The 13,329-nt window shown below is 50.0% G+C and overlaps 1 protein-coding gene across 15 annotated transcripts in view; it reads left to right on the forward strand.

Moving 5' to 3' along the window:
• EHMT1 (euchromatic histone lysine methyltransferase 1) overlaps positions 1 to 13,329 on the forward strand; it is a 186,711-nt gene that overhangs the window by 93,519 nt on the left and 79,863 nt on the right. For 8 of the 15 annotated variants that reach the window (XM_051838869.3, XM_051838872.3, XM_051838870.3 and 5 more), the window contains 2 exons: positions 6,717 to 6,874; positions 7,186 to 7,374. In XM_051838869.3, coding sequence (XP_051694829.1) covers positions 6,717 to 6,874; positions 7,186 to 7,374 — 347 coding nt within the window. The remainder of the gene's footprint in view (positions 1 to 6,716; positions 6,875 to 7,185; positions 7,375 to 13,329) is intronic. The other 7 variants (XM_051838871.3, XM_070059753.2, XM_070059748.2 and 4 more) reach the window with 1 other exon arrangement.

Raw genomic sequence — 13,329 nt, forward strand, 5'->3', positions numbered from 1 at the left:
CGGGAAGGACTCATGACTTGATTTGGCAATGATTTTATTTTTATTTTTGTTTACTTTTATTTTGGTATAAGACTGTCGCTCCCCCTCTTCGTGGAGGAACGACACTAAACCCTACCTAGGCTTCATATCCGAGTCACGGCACCATTATGTCGCTCCCCCTCTTCATGGAGGAACGACACTAAGCCCTGCCTAGGCTTCATATCCGAGTCACGGCACCATTATGTCGCTCCCCCTCTTCGTGGAGGAACGACACTAAACCCTGCCTAGGCTTCATATCCGAGTCACGGCACCATTATGTCGCTCCCCATCTTCATGGAGGAACGACACAGGACCCTGCGCTGTTCTTTCGTCTGCTCGGCCCTTCCCGGGTTTGCTGCTCGTTCTTCCCGGGTTGGCTACTGACCCTTCCACCTCCGTGGAAGGGCGGTTCCCCCTGCCACATTCCCCACTTCCGCAGGGGAGCGGCACACCGCCGGCTGGCTTTCTCGGGGGCTGCACAGGTGTTCCCCTTAGATGTTCCTGGTGCATGCCGTCTCTCTCCTCCTATATAGTCCTCCTCCGCCAATCCTAACTCGGCTGCCCACACGCCGAGCACGCTGCTCTCCTCCAATCAGGAGCAAGTCCTACAGTTTATTGGCTGAACTGGAGGCAGCTGTGTAGAAGCTGTTTTCTTCTCTCCCAGCACCATATTGTGGGAGAGCAGATGCATAGAATAAGTCTTAATTCCAGTAACTTAGTCTAGTCCGGGTTGCTCCCCACATAAGACATTAAAAGTACAAGCAACAAAATAACAGACAGATGGGACGTTATTTATGAGAACTAAAATGTTTAGTGCATCAAAAGATATTTTCCATGGAGTCAAAAGGCAACGCACAGAACCCACCCAGAATATCTAAATAAGTCCTACAACTCAGCAACAACGCAGACGACCTGAAGGTATGCAGGTGTTTCACAGACATGAGAAGATGCTCAGCCCCACTGCCCTCTGAGGAATGGGAATCAAAAGCACTGTGGTTGCCCCAAAGACCTGTTAGGATTTAGGATTGCAGCTATCCAAAACATTTAAAAAGAAAAGAATAAATGTTGCTGTGAATGCGGAGAATTTGAACCCTGTGCACTGTTGGTAGTATAAATTGACTAGCTGCTGTGGCAAGCACAGAATCACCGTAGGATTCAGCTGTCCTTTTGGGTTTATCCCAGTGAAAGTGTGACCTTGAAGAGCTGTTCGTGCACCTTTGTGTACAGCAGCAGTGTTCTCGACAATCTGAAGGTGACAGCAACCAACAGAGGACCATCAGTGGATGGGGGAGCAAAGTGCGATCCACAGCTGCAGTGGAGAGTACTCGGCCTTCATGGAGAGGGAATTCGGCAGCCTGCCACCACATGGAGGAAGCTTGAGAATGTTGCGTCTTGTGAAGCAAGCCAGTCAGTGTGTGATCACACTTAATGAGGGCCCTGAGCAGTCCGAGTCCTAGGGACTGGCCGTAGAATGATGGCTGCCAGGGGCCTCTTCTCTGAGGCAGAGTCTCAGTTTCTGGAGATGATGATGGTGATGATTGTACAGTGTTCTGAATGTATTAGTGCCACTGAGCTAGACCTTTAAAAATTATTCTGCTAGTAAATGTTGCATGTGTCTCACCATGAAAGAGTGGAGCAAAATACTCATTTCAGAAAGCTGTTTGATGCCTTCACACTCGAGCAAGCTCCAGACGCCTGCCCTCTGACCCTGCCCTGTGGCCATGTCACTTAGATGCCCTGTATTGTGACCCTGCACTGTGGCCATGTCACTAGATGCTACGCTGTGGCTGGGTCATGGGAGAGAAATGTCTGCTTTGTCTCTCAGGGTCGCTGGGTGAAAGTTCGCCACAGTTTGAATTAGTCAAATTGAAGTCTCCATGTGGGCTGGTAAGGAGGAAGAGAATGGTGGCCCTGAGAGGCAGGGGGTAGGCATGGCGTACCATCTCCAGCATTGTGGACAGCCAGGCCCTGCTGTCTGTGGCCTGAAGGAGAAACTTGCACTGGGCTGCAGAGTGGCCTCCAAGTGCTTGCCCAGCCTCTGTGTGTTCTGTCTCGTTTCCACCCTCCTTCACCTGTGTCTGCGCTCTGGAGCCTTTTGCTGTTACCCTGACTACAGCCGCCCCACCTGAGCAGCTGAACCATACCTGTCCATCCACTTCCACTCTTGTGGCTGCCTGTCTCTGGCTGCCCTGTTGTGGGTCTCTGGGCCTGTCCTGTGAGAGGCAGTCGGTGCTGTGGGCTCCTATTAGGTCTCCAGATCCCTCTGTCCCCATTGCTCTGTCACTGATGCTCCTGTCCACTTGACCCCACCCTCAGGGCCCTGGACATCCTCACTGAGGTCTGAGCCTCATATCCTCCTGCCTCGTAGCCCCTTTTACTCCTGTTGTGTCTTCCTCCTGGGTCTGGACCCTGCTTTGACACAGCGAAGTCTTCCTTGCTACATGGAGGGAGCCCCACCTTCACCTCTTGTTGGTAAATATTCAGGTGCTCTGTGGCCCTGCAGAACATCACTGAGACATTCTGGACTGTTGTGTAGTGTTGCAAGCTCATGGCTTGGCTGAAGATTCCACAAGGACAACTTGTTGACTGGGAAGAAAGGGTCCTGAGGTCCTTGGTCCTGCTCTGCAGGTCATTGCTGGATGGGCAGTGGTGAGTGCCTTGGGCATTGTGGGCCTTCGGTCTCTGTCCCAACCACTCACAGGGCTGCAGCGTGCATGCGGCCCTGGAGGATCTGAGAGGAACTTGCTCAGCTGCCTGTGAAGCAGACCGGCCTGGCTGGTGCATGCAGGACTCTGGGCTACTGATCTGAAGTCAGGGGAAGAGTCCAGTGAGACCCTTCTCCAGGATCCCGTGAGGATGCCGTCCTCCCTGGATGTTCAATCCCTGGAGGAAATGGCCTGGTGTTTGCATAGAACCTGCAACCAGCTTCCCGTGTAGTGTGAGTCATCTCTAGATGCTGACAGCATGTACACACTATTTTTTGTTGTTTAAGGAATAATGAAAGAAAGAAGTCTGCATACATTCAGTACAGATGTAGTTTTCTGAGACAAACAATGTCACTTCGCAGTGGATTCATGCCCTGGATGTGGGAACCACAAACATGGGAACCAACCATTTATTTTTTCAAGTTTAAAAAAGATTTTATTTATTTGAGAGGTAGAATTACAGATAGAGAGGGAGAGATAGAGAGAGGTCCTCTACCCATTGGTTCATTCCCCAGATGCCTGCAACAGCTGGCGCTGAGCTGATAAGCCAGGAGCCAGGAGCTTCTTCCAGGTCTCCCCCTTGGGTGCAGGGGCCCAAAGTCTCCCGCCATTTTGTACTGCTTTCCCAGGCCATAGCAGAGAGCAGGATTGGAATAGACACAGCTGGGACTGGAATGGGTATCCATAGGGAATTCCAGTGCAGTTGGCAGAGGCTTAGCCCATGGTGCCTCAGTACTGACTTCCAACCATTTTAAAATTTTTTTTAATTTACTTTAATTAATTTATTTGAAAGGCATAGTTGCAGAGAGGGGTGGGAGGGAGGGAGGGAGAGAGGTCTTCCATCCACGGTTTCACTCCCCAAATGGCTGCAACAGAGCTGAGCCAATCAGGAGCCAGGAGCTTTTTCCGGGTCTCTCACGTGGGTGCAGGGGCTCAAGGATTTAGGTCATCTTCCACTACTTTCCCAGGCCATAGTAGAGAGCTAGATCAGAAATGGAGCAGCTAGGACTTAAATTGCCATCTGTATGGGATGCCACAGCTTCAAGCCAGGGCTTTAACCCTCTGCGCCATCGTGCCAGGCCCCTCACAAGCTGATCGTAGTGGTAGAGCCGTTGTAGGGCAGCCTCAGGGTCTCCTGGCACTCGGGGACAGCTGTGCTGCAAGAGGCATGGGGTGACTGTCCCAGCTCCTGTGGCATCAGGCTGTGGAGCTGTAACGTGGATGCTGAGCTGTGGCTTCCCACACTGAGTGTTCCTTGAGCTCTCACATCATTTTGTAGAACTAGAACATGATGTATTTTTGTCCTGCCCTTTAATAATTTTCTTTATGCTTCCAATGTTTTTTTTTTTTTTTCTTTTTTAGATTTATTTTATTTATTTGAAAGAGTTACAGAGAGAGGTAGAGACAGAGAGAGAGGTCTTCCATCGTTGATTCACTCCCCAGATGGCCGTAATGGCCCAAGCTGTGCCAATCTGAAGCCAGGGACCAGGAGCTTCTTCCTGGTCTCCCATGTAGGTGCAGGGGCTCAAGGACTTGGGCCATCTTCCACTGCTATCCTAGGCCATATCAAAAAGCTGGATCAGAAGAGGAGCAGCCGGGACTAGAACCTGTGCCCATATGGGATGCCGGCACTTCAGGCCGGCATCAGTTAACCTGCTGCACCACCAACCCACTGCACCACCAATTCCAGTGGTTTTTAAGTTGTTTTTTATACCCTGGAACTCTACCATAAGAGTGTCGTTACATAAAACCAGTCAGCATAGAGCTGCTTTTTTCAGAGGGGTGTGCTGGCATTGTGGTATAATGGGTTAAGCTGCTACTTGCGATGTCAGCATCCCATATCAGAGTCCCCACATCTCCGCTTCTGATCAGCTCAGTTCTAATGCACCTGGGGAGGCAGTGGCAGATAGCTCAAGTGCTTGAGCCCTTGAAGCCCAGGTGGGAGACCTGGATGGCGCTCCTGGCTCCTGGCTTTGACCAACTAGCTGTTGTGGCCATTTGGGGAGTGAACCAGTGGATGGAGAGAGAGAGAGAGAGACGGAGGGAGGGAGGGAGAGAAAGCGCTCTTCCCTCTGCTGGTTCACTCTCCAGATGGCCACAATGGCCAGGGCTGAGCCAGGCCGAAGCCAGGAGTTTCATCCGAATCTCTCAACGTGGGTGCAGGGGCCATCTTCTGCTGCTTTTCCAGACATGTCAGCAGGGAGCTGGATTGGAAGTGGAGCAGCCAGAACTCGAGCCCTTCCGGGACGCCGGCATTGCAGGTGGTGGCTTGGCCGGCTGTGCCATAGCGCTGGCCCCGATGCTCTGCTTTCCTTCCTTGCTGCTGTCTCTTGTTTTGAAAACCACTCCCCCAAAGCATCCAGATGTTCATTCTTTACTGCTTGTCTCTTTCTTTTTTTTTGAAAGATGGTTTTTATTTATTTGAAAGGCACAGTGATAGAGGTAAATAGAGAGAGAGCAAGAAGAGATCTTCCTTCCATTGGTGCACTCTCCAAATGGCAGCAACACCTGGAGACGGGCCAGGCCAAAGCCAGGAGCTCAGAACTCCATCTGGATCTCCCACATGGCTGACAGAGGCGAAGTACCTGGGTTACTTTCTTCTGCCTTCCTAAACACAGTAGCAGGAAGTTGAATCAGAAGCAGAGCAGCCATGACTCAAACCAAGCACTACCATCATTGGCTTAACCCTGCTGTGCCACAATCCTGGCCCCTCCAACTTTTTTTAAGTTTTTTTTTTTTTTTTTAAATGTATTTGAAAAGCAAAGTTACAGAGAGGCAGAGGCAGAGAGCGAGCGAGAGATCTTCCATCTGCTTGTTCACTCCCCAAATGGCCACAATGGCTGGAGCTGGGCCTATCTGAAGCCAGGAACCTGGAGCTTCTACCGGGTCTCCCATGTGGATGCAGGGGCCCAAGAGCTTGGGCCATCTTCTACTGCTTTCCCAGGCCATAACAGAAACCTGGATCGGAAGTGGAGCAGCCGGGACTCAAACCGTCACCCATATGGGGTGCTGGCACTGCAGACAGTGGCTTAACTTGCTATGCCACAGTGCCGGCCCCCCTACTTTTCTTTTAATGGCAGACTGGACAGTAGCCTTAGGGTCCTGCTCTTCTGTTAGTTCTTGGGGAAAGGGTTCTGGTGGACTGTAGAGTAGAATTACACAGAGTGCTGAGGTCACGGTATGATCCTGATATGGTTGTACATGCAGCCCAGGTAGGCTGACCTGCCCCACAGTAGCATGGACTGGGACTGGGACTGGGACTGGGACTGGGTGCCTCCCTCTCAGCCCCATGCAGTTCCCACCGTATTTGCTGTGTTGTGCATGCAGGTTCTTTCTTTTTTAAAAAATTATTTTTGTTATTGTTGGTTTAGTATTTGCAAGGCAGAGTAACAGAAAGAGTGGGAGAGAACAGATCTGTGTGCAGGTTCACCCCCCAAGTGGTTTCAATAGCTAGGACTGGGCCAGCCCAAATCCAGAAGCCTGAAACTCCTCTGGGTCTCCAATGTGGTTGGCAGGGGCCTGAGGAGTCAGACCATCTTCGGCTGCCTTCCCAGGTACATTAGCAGGGAGCTGGGTAGAAAGGGAGCAACTGGGACTACCCTGGCTCTTATGTGGGATGTTGGTGTCACAGGTGGCAGCTTAACCCACTGTGCCACAGCACTGGTCCAGTTTCTAAAGTAAGAGGGTTTTCATTTGATTGTTCTAAACCAAGGAGGTTGGGTGTGGGAGGCACGTCGAGATCTGCTTCTGTCTGTGTGATTTTGGTTTTCTGCATGCAGGCTGCCGGTACCTTTGCTCCATGTGTTTTTGTGAAGTGTGTTCCCAGCACTAGTCTGGAAATTGTCTCAGCTTCCTCTGCAGTTGTGACTTGTGAGAGGTGCCTGATGTGGGATTTGGGTGATCAGTTTTTGTGAACTGTCTCCTACCTTTAAGAAACATTTGAATGGTATCTTTTCCTTTCTTGTCCCCTTTTGACTTTTTTTTTTTTTTTAGCTTGCTTGCCTTTTGTTTTAGCAGCTGCAGTGTCTCGCAAGAAAAAACGAAGAATGGGAACCTATAGCCTGGTTCCTAAGAAAAAGACCAAAGTGTTAAAACAGAGGACGGTGATTGAGATGTTCAAGAGTCTAACTCATTCCACTGTGGGTCCCAAGGTAAGGGGAACCTTTGACTTATTTGCCGTGTGTGCAAATAAGTGTGGGAAAACAAGGGTCATGTGAGGTTGTCCGTGGTCTGTCTGGACGACCTTCCCTTCCTCTGAAGTCCTCTCTCTGGGCAGAGCCTCTGGTCAGGTGAGTCACTGGAGACCCACCCACCTCGTTCTCCTCATCCTTCTCCCTCAGCCCTGCCGCCTGCCCGGCTCGCTATGGTCCTGTCCCTGGCAGGCGCTTGCCCTCACAGGCTCTGCGGGTTGGCGTGGATGTGTGCAGGACCTGTCTTGAGGGCGTGCCCTGCCGTGTTGCAGGGAGAGAAGGAGCTGGGGGACAGTGCACTCCACGTGAACGGGGAGAGCCTGGACGTGGACTCCGAGGAGGACGACTCCGATGAGCTCGAGGAGGAGGAGGAACACGGGGCTGAGCGGGCAGCTGCGTTTCCCACTGAGGACAGTAGGACTTCTAAAGAGAGCACATCGGAAGCTGACCATGCCCGAAAGGTAAGAGCAGGGGAGAGAGCCCCCCATTGGACTGCAGGAGATGAGAGTCAGCAGTCTGGCTTCTAGGCCTGGATAAAATGTCCTCTTTGCTTTAGACTTGGATTTTCATATTTTATTTCGCTTGAATTACTGACTTTATCTTATCTTAGAAGTGTCTGTCTCCTGTACCACATGCATTGGAGTTAGGCCTCAGAGGTTTTTCTTTTTTTCCTTTTTTAAAAGGTGTATTTATTTGAAAGCCAGAGTAACAGAGAGAGACAAAGGAGTCTTTCTGCTGGTTCAGTCCTCCAAATCACTACAATAGCCAGGGCAGGGCCAAGCTGAGGCCAGGAGCCAGGAACTCCATCTGGTTCTCCAACATGGTTGACAGGGGCCCAAGAATCTAATCCGTCTTCCACTGCCTTCCCAGGTGCATTAACAGGAAGCTAGATCCATAGTGGATCATCTGTGACTCAAACTGGTACCCTGACCCAGGATGCTGGTGCAGGCAGCTTAACCCGCTGTACCACAGTGGCCACCCCACTAATCTTCTCCTTAAGCTCCAGGTTGGCAGGAGGTGTGACAGTGATTGCCCGAGTGTCTGTGCTGACTTCCTCCTGCAAGCACGGGCTGCTCTGTTAGGCCCTGTGTCCTTTCCTTACTGGACTTCTTCCATAGTGCAGAGCCCCTTTCGGGGCTACCTGCCTTTGGGGTGGTGTATGTGCCTCTGCTGACACCAGGTACATCACAGAGTGGCTAGGACTGCTTGCTTTTCAGATGGCTTCATCGTGGGCCCACTGAAGACCAGTGAAGAGCTGTGGTGGGAGCAGCCCCTGCTGGGTTCGCCTTCACTGAGGCTCTCCTGTGGCTAGGCGCTTGCTGTCTGTGGGCCTCTCACAGCCGCATGCCGAGCCCAGTATCCCAAGGAAATCAGGAAGGTCTCACGTATACAGTGTATGGTAGGCTGTGAATTTATTTTTTGAAGATTCATTTATTTGAAAGTCAGAGTTAGAGAAGGAGAGGCAGAGAGAGAGAAAGAGAAAGGTCTTCCATCTGCTGGTTCATTCCCCAGTTAGCCGCAATGGCCAGAGCTGTGCCCATCCGAAGCCAAGAGCTTCTTCTGGGTCTCCCACGTGGGTGCAAGGGCCCAATGCCTTGGGCCATCTTCTACTGCTTCCCCTGACCACAGCAGAGCTGGATCGGACGTGGAGCAGCTGGGACTCACACCGGCACATATGTGGGATGCCGGCGCTGCAGGCCGGGGCTTTACCTTCTGTGCCACAGTGCCGGCCCTGACTGTGAATGTTGGGCTGCGTGCATGCTGCTGCAGTTCTGAGAGGGCAGATTCGATGCTCTCACTGGTGTGGACAGAGAGTGGAAGATCCCGGCTGAAACAGGTTCTGGTGGGGTTCAGGCTCGGCAGGCTCTGGGGACACTGAGGACACCTGGCCATCTTCAGCTCTGTGGGAGGGGTCTGTTGGCAGCGTTGTAGAACTCAGCGGTGAGAATGGGTTCAGGTGAGCTGGCTTAGATGGTGACCTGCGTGAGAAGAGCTGTGGTACTGATGGCCTTTGTCTTTTCCTGTCAGCCATGGCTCTGTAGGGCTCTGTGGGGTCACCCCCAGCAGGTGAAAACATGGTCTTTTATAATTTTCAGGGTTTTCCCTTGTTTTATAGTGAAGTATTAGGGAAAACAATGAGTGATGGTTGATTTACCTGAGCATTTGTTCTTTGTCTCTTAGTCTAGCTAGTGGTTTGTTAATTTCTTCTTAAAAATGAGTTACAGACAGAGAGAAGGAGAGACAGAAAGGTCATCCATCCGTTGGTTCACTCCCCAGATTGCAGCAACGGTTGGCACTGGGCGGATCTGAAGCCGGGAGTTCCTTCCAGGTCTTCCACGTGGGTGTAGGGCTCAAGCCCCCGGGCCATCTTCTGCTTTCCCAGAGCACAGCTGAGAGCTGCATGAGAAGAGCTGCAGCCGGGAGTAGAAGTGCCAGCACACGGATGCCAGCACCACAGGCGGCGGCTTTGCCCACCGTACTACAGCGCTGCCCCCCCCCCCCGCCCCCCTTAGCTTTTAAAAAACAAAGCTTTTTGTTTCGTTGATTTGTTTTTAAAATATTTTTTTATTTGAAAGGCAAAGTGACGGGAAGGGAGGGAGGGAGGAAGAGAGAGAGAATGAGACAGAATCCCCTCTACTGGTTCCCTCTAATGACCGCAATGACCAGGGCCGGGCCGGGCCGGGCTGAATGAAGCGTGGAGTTTCGAGCTCCCTCCTGGTCTCCCACATGGGCGATTTGTTCTTGCCTTTCTTGAGCCTGAGACACATCCTTAGATTGTTTGTTTCTTGAGATCTGTGTAGTTTTTTTGATGTAAACATTGGTTATTATTTCCTTTTTAGTGCTGCTTTTCTTGTACCTACTAGATTTTTTGTATGTTGTATTCCTGTTTTCATTTGTTTCACAGAACTTGTGGATTTTCCTTTTGATTTCTTTGATGACCCATTGTTAATTCCATAGCATATTGTTCAGTCTCTATGTATTTGTATAAATTTCCTAAGTTTCTCTGGTTGATGCCTAATTTTATTTCATTCTTGTCAGAAAAAATATGATCTGATTATGATTTTTCTGAATTTGCTGAGACTTGATCTGTGTCCTGTTCTCCAAGTCTATCTTTTTATTGCTATTTTTTAAATATTTATTTACATATTTTGAAAGTCAGTTACAGAGAGAGGGGGAGAGATGCCAGGGGTGAGGGGTAAGAGAGAGCTTCCATTGCTGGTTTGCTCCTCAGATTGGAGGATGTTCTGTTGTTGCTGAGAGAGTGTGTTCCGGAGCGGTTGGGTGAAGTGTCCTGTACATGTCTGCCGGTCCATTAGGTGTGTAGCACAGGTGGACCCTGATGCTTCTTGGTTCACATTTGTCTGGACAGCTTGTCTGTTTTTGAACATTATGTCAAAGCAAAGCCCGGTGCTTTCTTTAGATCTCATAATGTTCATTTTATAAAGTTGGGTGTCCTACGTTATGTGTACATTTGCAATCTTTATATCTTCTTGTGGAATTGATTCCTGGATCATTCAGTAGTTCCTTCTTCATCTCTTTTTATAGTTTCTGTCTCAACATCTATTTTGTTGATATAAATATAGCCACTCTGGCTCACTTTTGATTTCCATTTGTGTGGTAAATCTTTTCTATCAGTCTGTATGTGTCTTTTTTTTTTTTTTAAGATTTATTTATTTGAGAGGCAGAGTTACAGAGAGAGGGAAAGGCAGAGAGGTCTTCCACCCACTGGTTCACTCCTCAGATGTCCTCAATGACTGGAGCTGAGTTGATCCTAAGCCAGGAGCTTCTGCCTGGTCTCCCACGTGGGTGCAGGGGCCCAAGCACCCGGGCCATGCTCCACTGGCTTCCAAGGCGACAAGCAGAGAGCTGGATTGGAAGAGGTTCACTGAACCAGTGCCCAGAGGGGATGCCAGTGCTGCAGGTGTAAGCCCAGCCCACTATGCCACAGCACCGGCCCCCTGTATGTATCTTAAAATTTCCTTAAAATTTATTTTGTTTATCTGAGAGGCAGAGACACACAGAGAAATAGAATGGCCAGTGGCCATGGCTGGGCAGGCTGAAGCCAGGAGCCATGGGCTCAGTCCTGTTTTCCTACGTGGGTTGCAGGTACCCAAACTACTTGAGATATCACCTGCTGCCTTCCAGGGTGTGCATCGACAGGAAGCTGGAATTTGGAGTGGGCTCATTTCTTCAATCCAATATATATTGAAGTGCAGACATCTAAACCAGTGCATTAACTGCCAGACCAGATCCCTGCCCTGGTCTGTGTGAAGTGAGTCTCTTAGAGACAGCATACCATTGAATGTTTTTTTTTTTATTCTTTTTTTTTTTTTTTTAAGATTTATTTATTTATTTGAAAGTCAGAGTAATAGAGAGGAGAGGCGGAGATCTTCCATCCACTGGTTTACTCCCCAATTGGCCCCAACGGCCTGAGCTGGGCTGATCTGAAGCCAGGCTACAAAAGTTTCCTCTAGGTCTCCCATGTGGGTGCAGGGGTCCAAGGACTTGGGCCATCTTCTACTGCTTTCCCAGGCCACAGCAGAGAGCTGGTTCAGAAGTGGAGCAGCTGGTTCTTGAACTGGCGCCCATATGGGGTGCTGACTTGAACTGGTCCCCATATGGAATGCCAGCCTTGCAGGCAACAGCTTAGTCAGCTACACTAAGACACTGGCCCCTCATTTTTTAATTTGAGAGACCCACAGAGATCTTCCAAAATTTGGTTCACTCCCCAAATGCCATCAATAGCCAGGCTAGGCCAGGCCTAAGCCAGGTCTCCCATGTGGGTACAAGACCCCCAGTATTTGAGTCATCACTTCCTGCATCTCAGGGAGTGCATGAACAGAAAGCTGGATCCAGAGCAGAGGAGCCAGGACTCAAACTTGGGCACTTGCATATGGGATGCAGGCATTCCCAGTAATTGCTTAATCACTGGCAAATTGCTTAATTGGGGGAATTTAGTTGGTTTATAATTAAGTTTAGGGGCCAGCGTTGTAGCATAACAGGCAAAGGCCCCACCTGTGTCACCAGCATCCCATGTTGGCGCTAATTTATGTGCCTGTTGCTCCACTTCCAGTGTAGCTCCCTGCTAATGGCCTGGACAAAGCAGTGGAAGGTGGCCCAACTTCTTGGGCCCCTGTACCCTCGTGGGAGACCCTAATCAAACCCTCCTGCCTCTGGCGTTGTCCACCCCTGGCCATTGCAGCCATTGTGGGAGTGAGTCAGTGTATGAAAGTTTGATCTGTCTGTCTTTCCCTCCTCTTCTGTAACTCTTACTTTCCAATAAATAAATAAGTTTATTATTAATAAGAGTCTTACTATTTTATTAATATTCTTGTTTGATTTGAATATTCTGTGTTTTCTTTCTATTTTGTTTTTCAACTTTTTGTTCTGTTATTTTGCTGTAGTGATATTTTTTTCTTTGTATGTTGATGATAGTAGTCATCTTTGTATCTCTGGTGGTTGGGGTGTCTGTGCTGGTGGATATCTGTGTCTCTGGTGGTTGTCGGTGTCTCTGTGCTGGTGGATATCTGTGTGTCTCTGGTGGTTGTCAGAGTGTTGTCTCTGTGCTGGTGGATATCTGTGTGTCTCTGCTGGTTGTAGTGTATCTCTGTGCTGGTGGATATCTGTGTGTCTCTGGTGGTTGTCAGTGTGTCTGTGCTGGTGGATATCTGTGTGTCTCTGGTGGTTGTCAGAGTGTCTCTGTGCTGGTGGATATCTGTGTCTCTGGTGGTTGTCGGTGTCTCTGCTGGTGGCTGTTATCTGTGTCCCTCTGTCGTGATTGTTGGTGTGTGTCTGTGATGGTGCTTGTCTTTTTTTGCTTGCAGTTGTAGGACTCCATTAAACTCCATTAGAGAAGGTGAGGCAGAGAGAGAGAGAGAGAGATCTTCCATCTGCTGGTTTACTCCCCAAATGGCATCAACAGCTGGAGCTGTGCTGATCTGAAGCCGGGAAGCAGGAGCTTCTTCCGGGTCTTCCACATGTGTGCAGGGGCCCAAGGACTTGGGCCATCTTCTGCTGCTTCCCCAGGCCATGGCAGAGAGCTGGATGGGAAGTGGAGCAGCTGGGACTTAAACCAGCACCCATACGGGATGCTGCACTGCTGCTGCTGGTGGAGGTTTTTTTTTTTTTTTTTTGACAGATAGAGTTAGACATGAGAGAGAGAGAGAGACAGGTCTTTCTTTGTTGGTTCTCCCCTGAAATGGCTGCTACGGCTGGAGCTATGCCGATCCGAAGCCAGGAGCCAGGTGCCTCCTCCTGGTCTCCCATGTGGGTACAGGGCCCAAGCACCTGGGCCATCGTACATTGCCCTCCTGGGCCACAGCTGAGAGCTGGACTAGAAGAGGAGCAACCGGGACTAGAACCCGGCACCTACATGGGATGCCGGTGACGCAGGTGGAGGATTAACCAAGTGAGCC

The sequence above is a fragment of the Oryctolagus cuniculus genome, chromosome 1 (assembly GCF_051225735.1).
Source record: "Oryctolagus cuniculus isolate XC-2025 breed Fujian yellow rabbit chromosome 1, ASM5122573v1, whole genome shotgun sequence".
NCBI classification, from domain to species: domain Eukaryota; kingdom Metazoa; phylum Chordata; class Mammalia; order Lagomorpha; family Leporidae; genus Oryctolagus; species Oryctolagus cuniculus.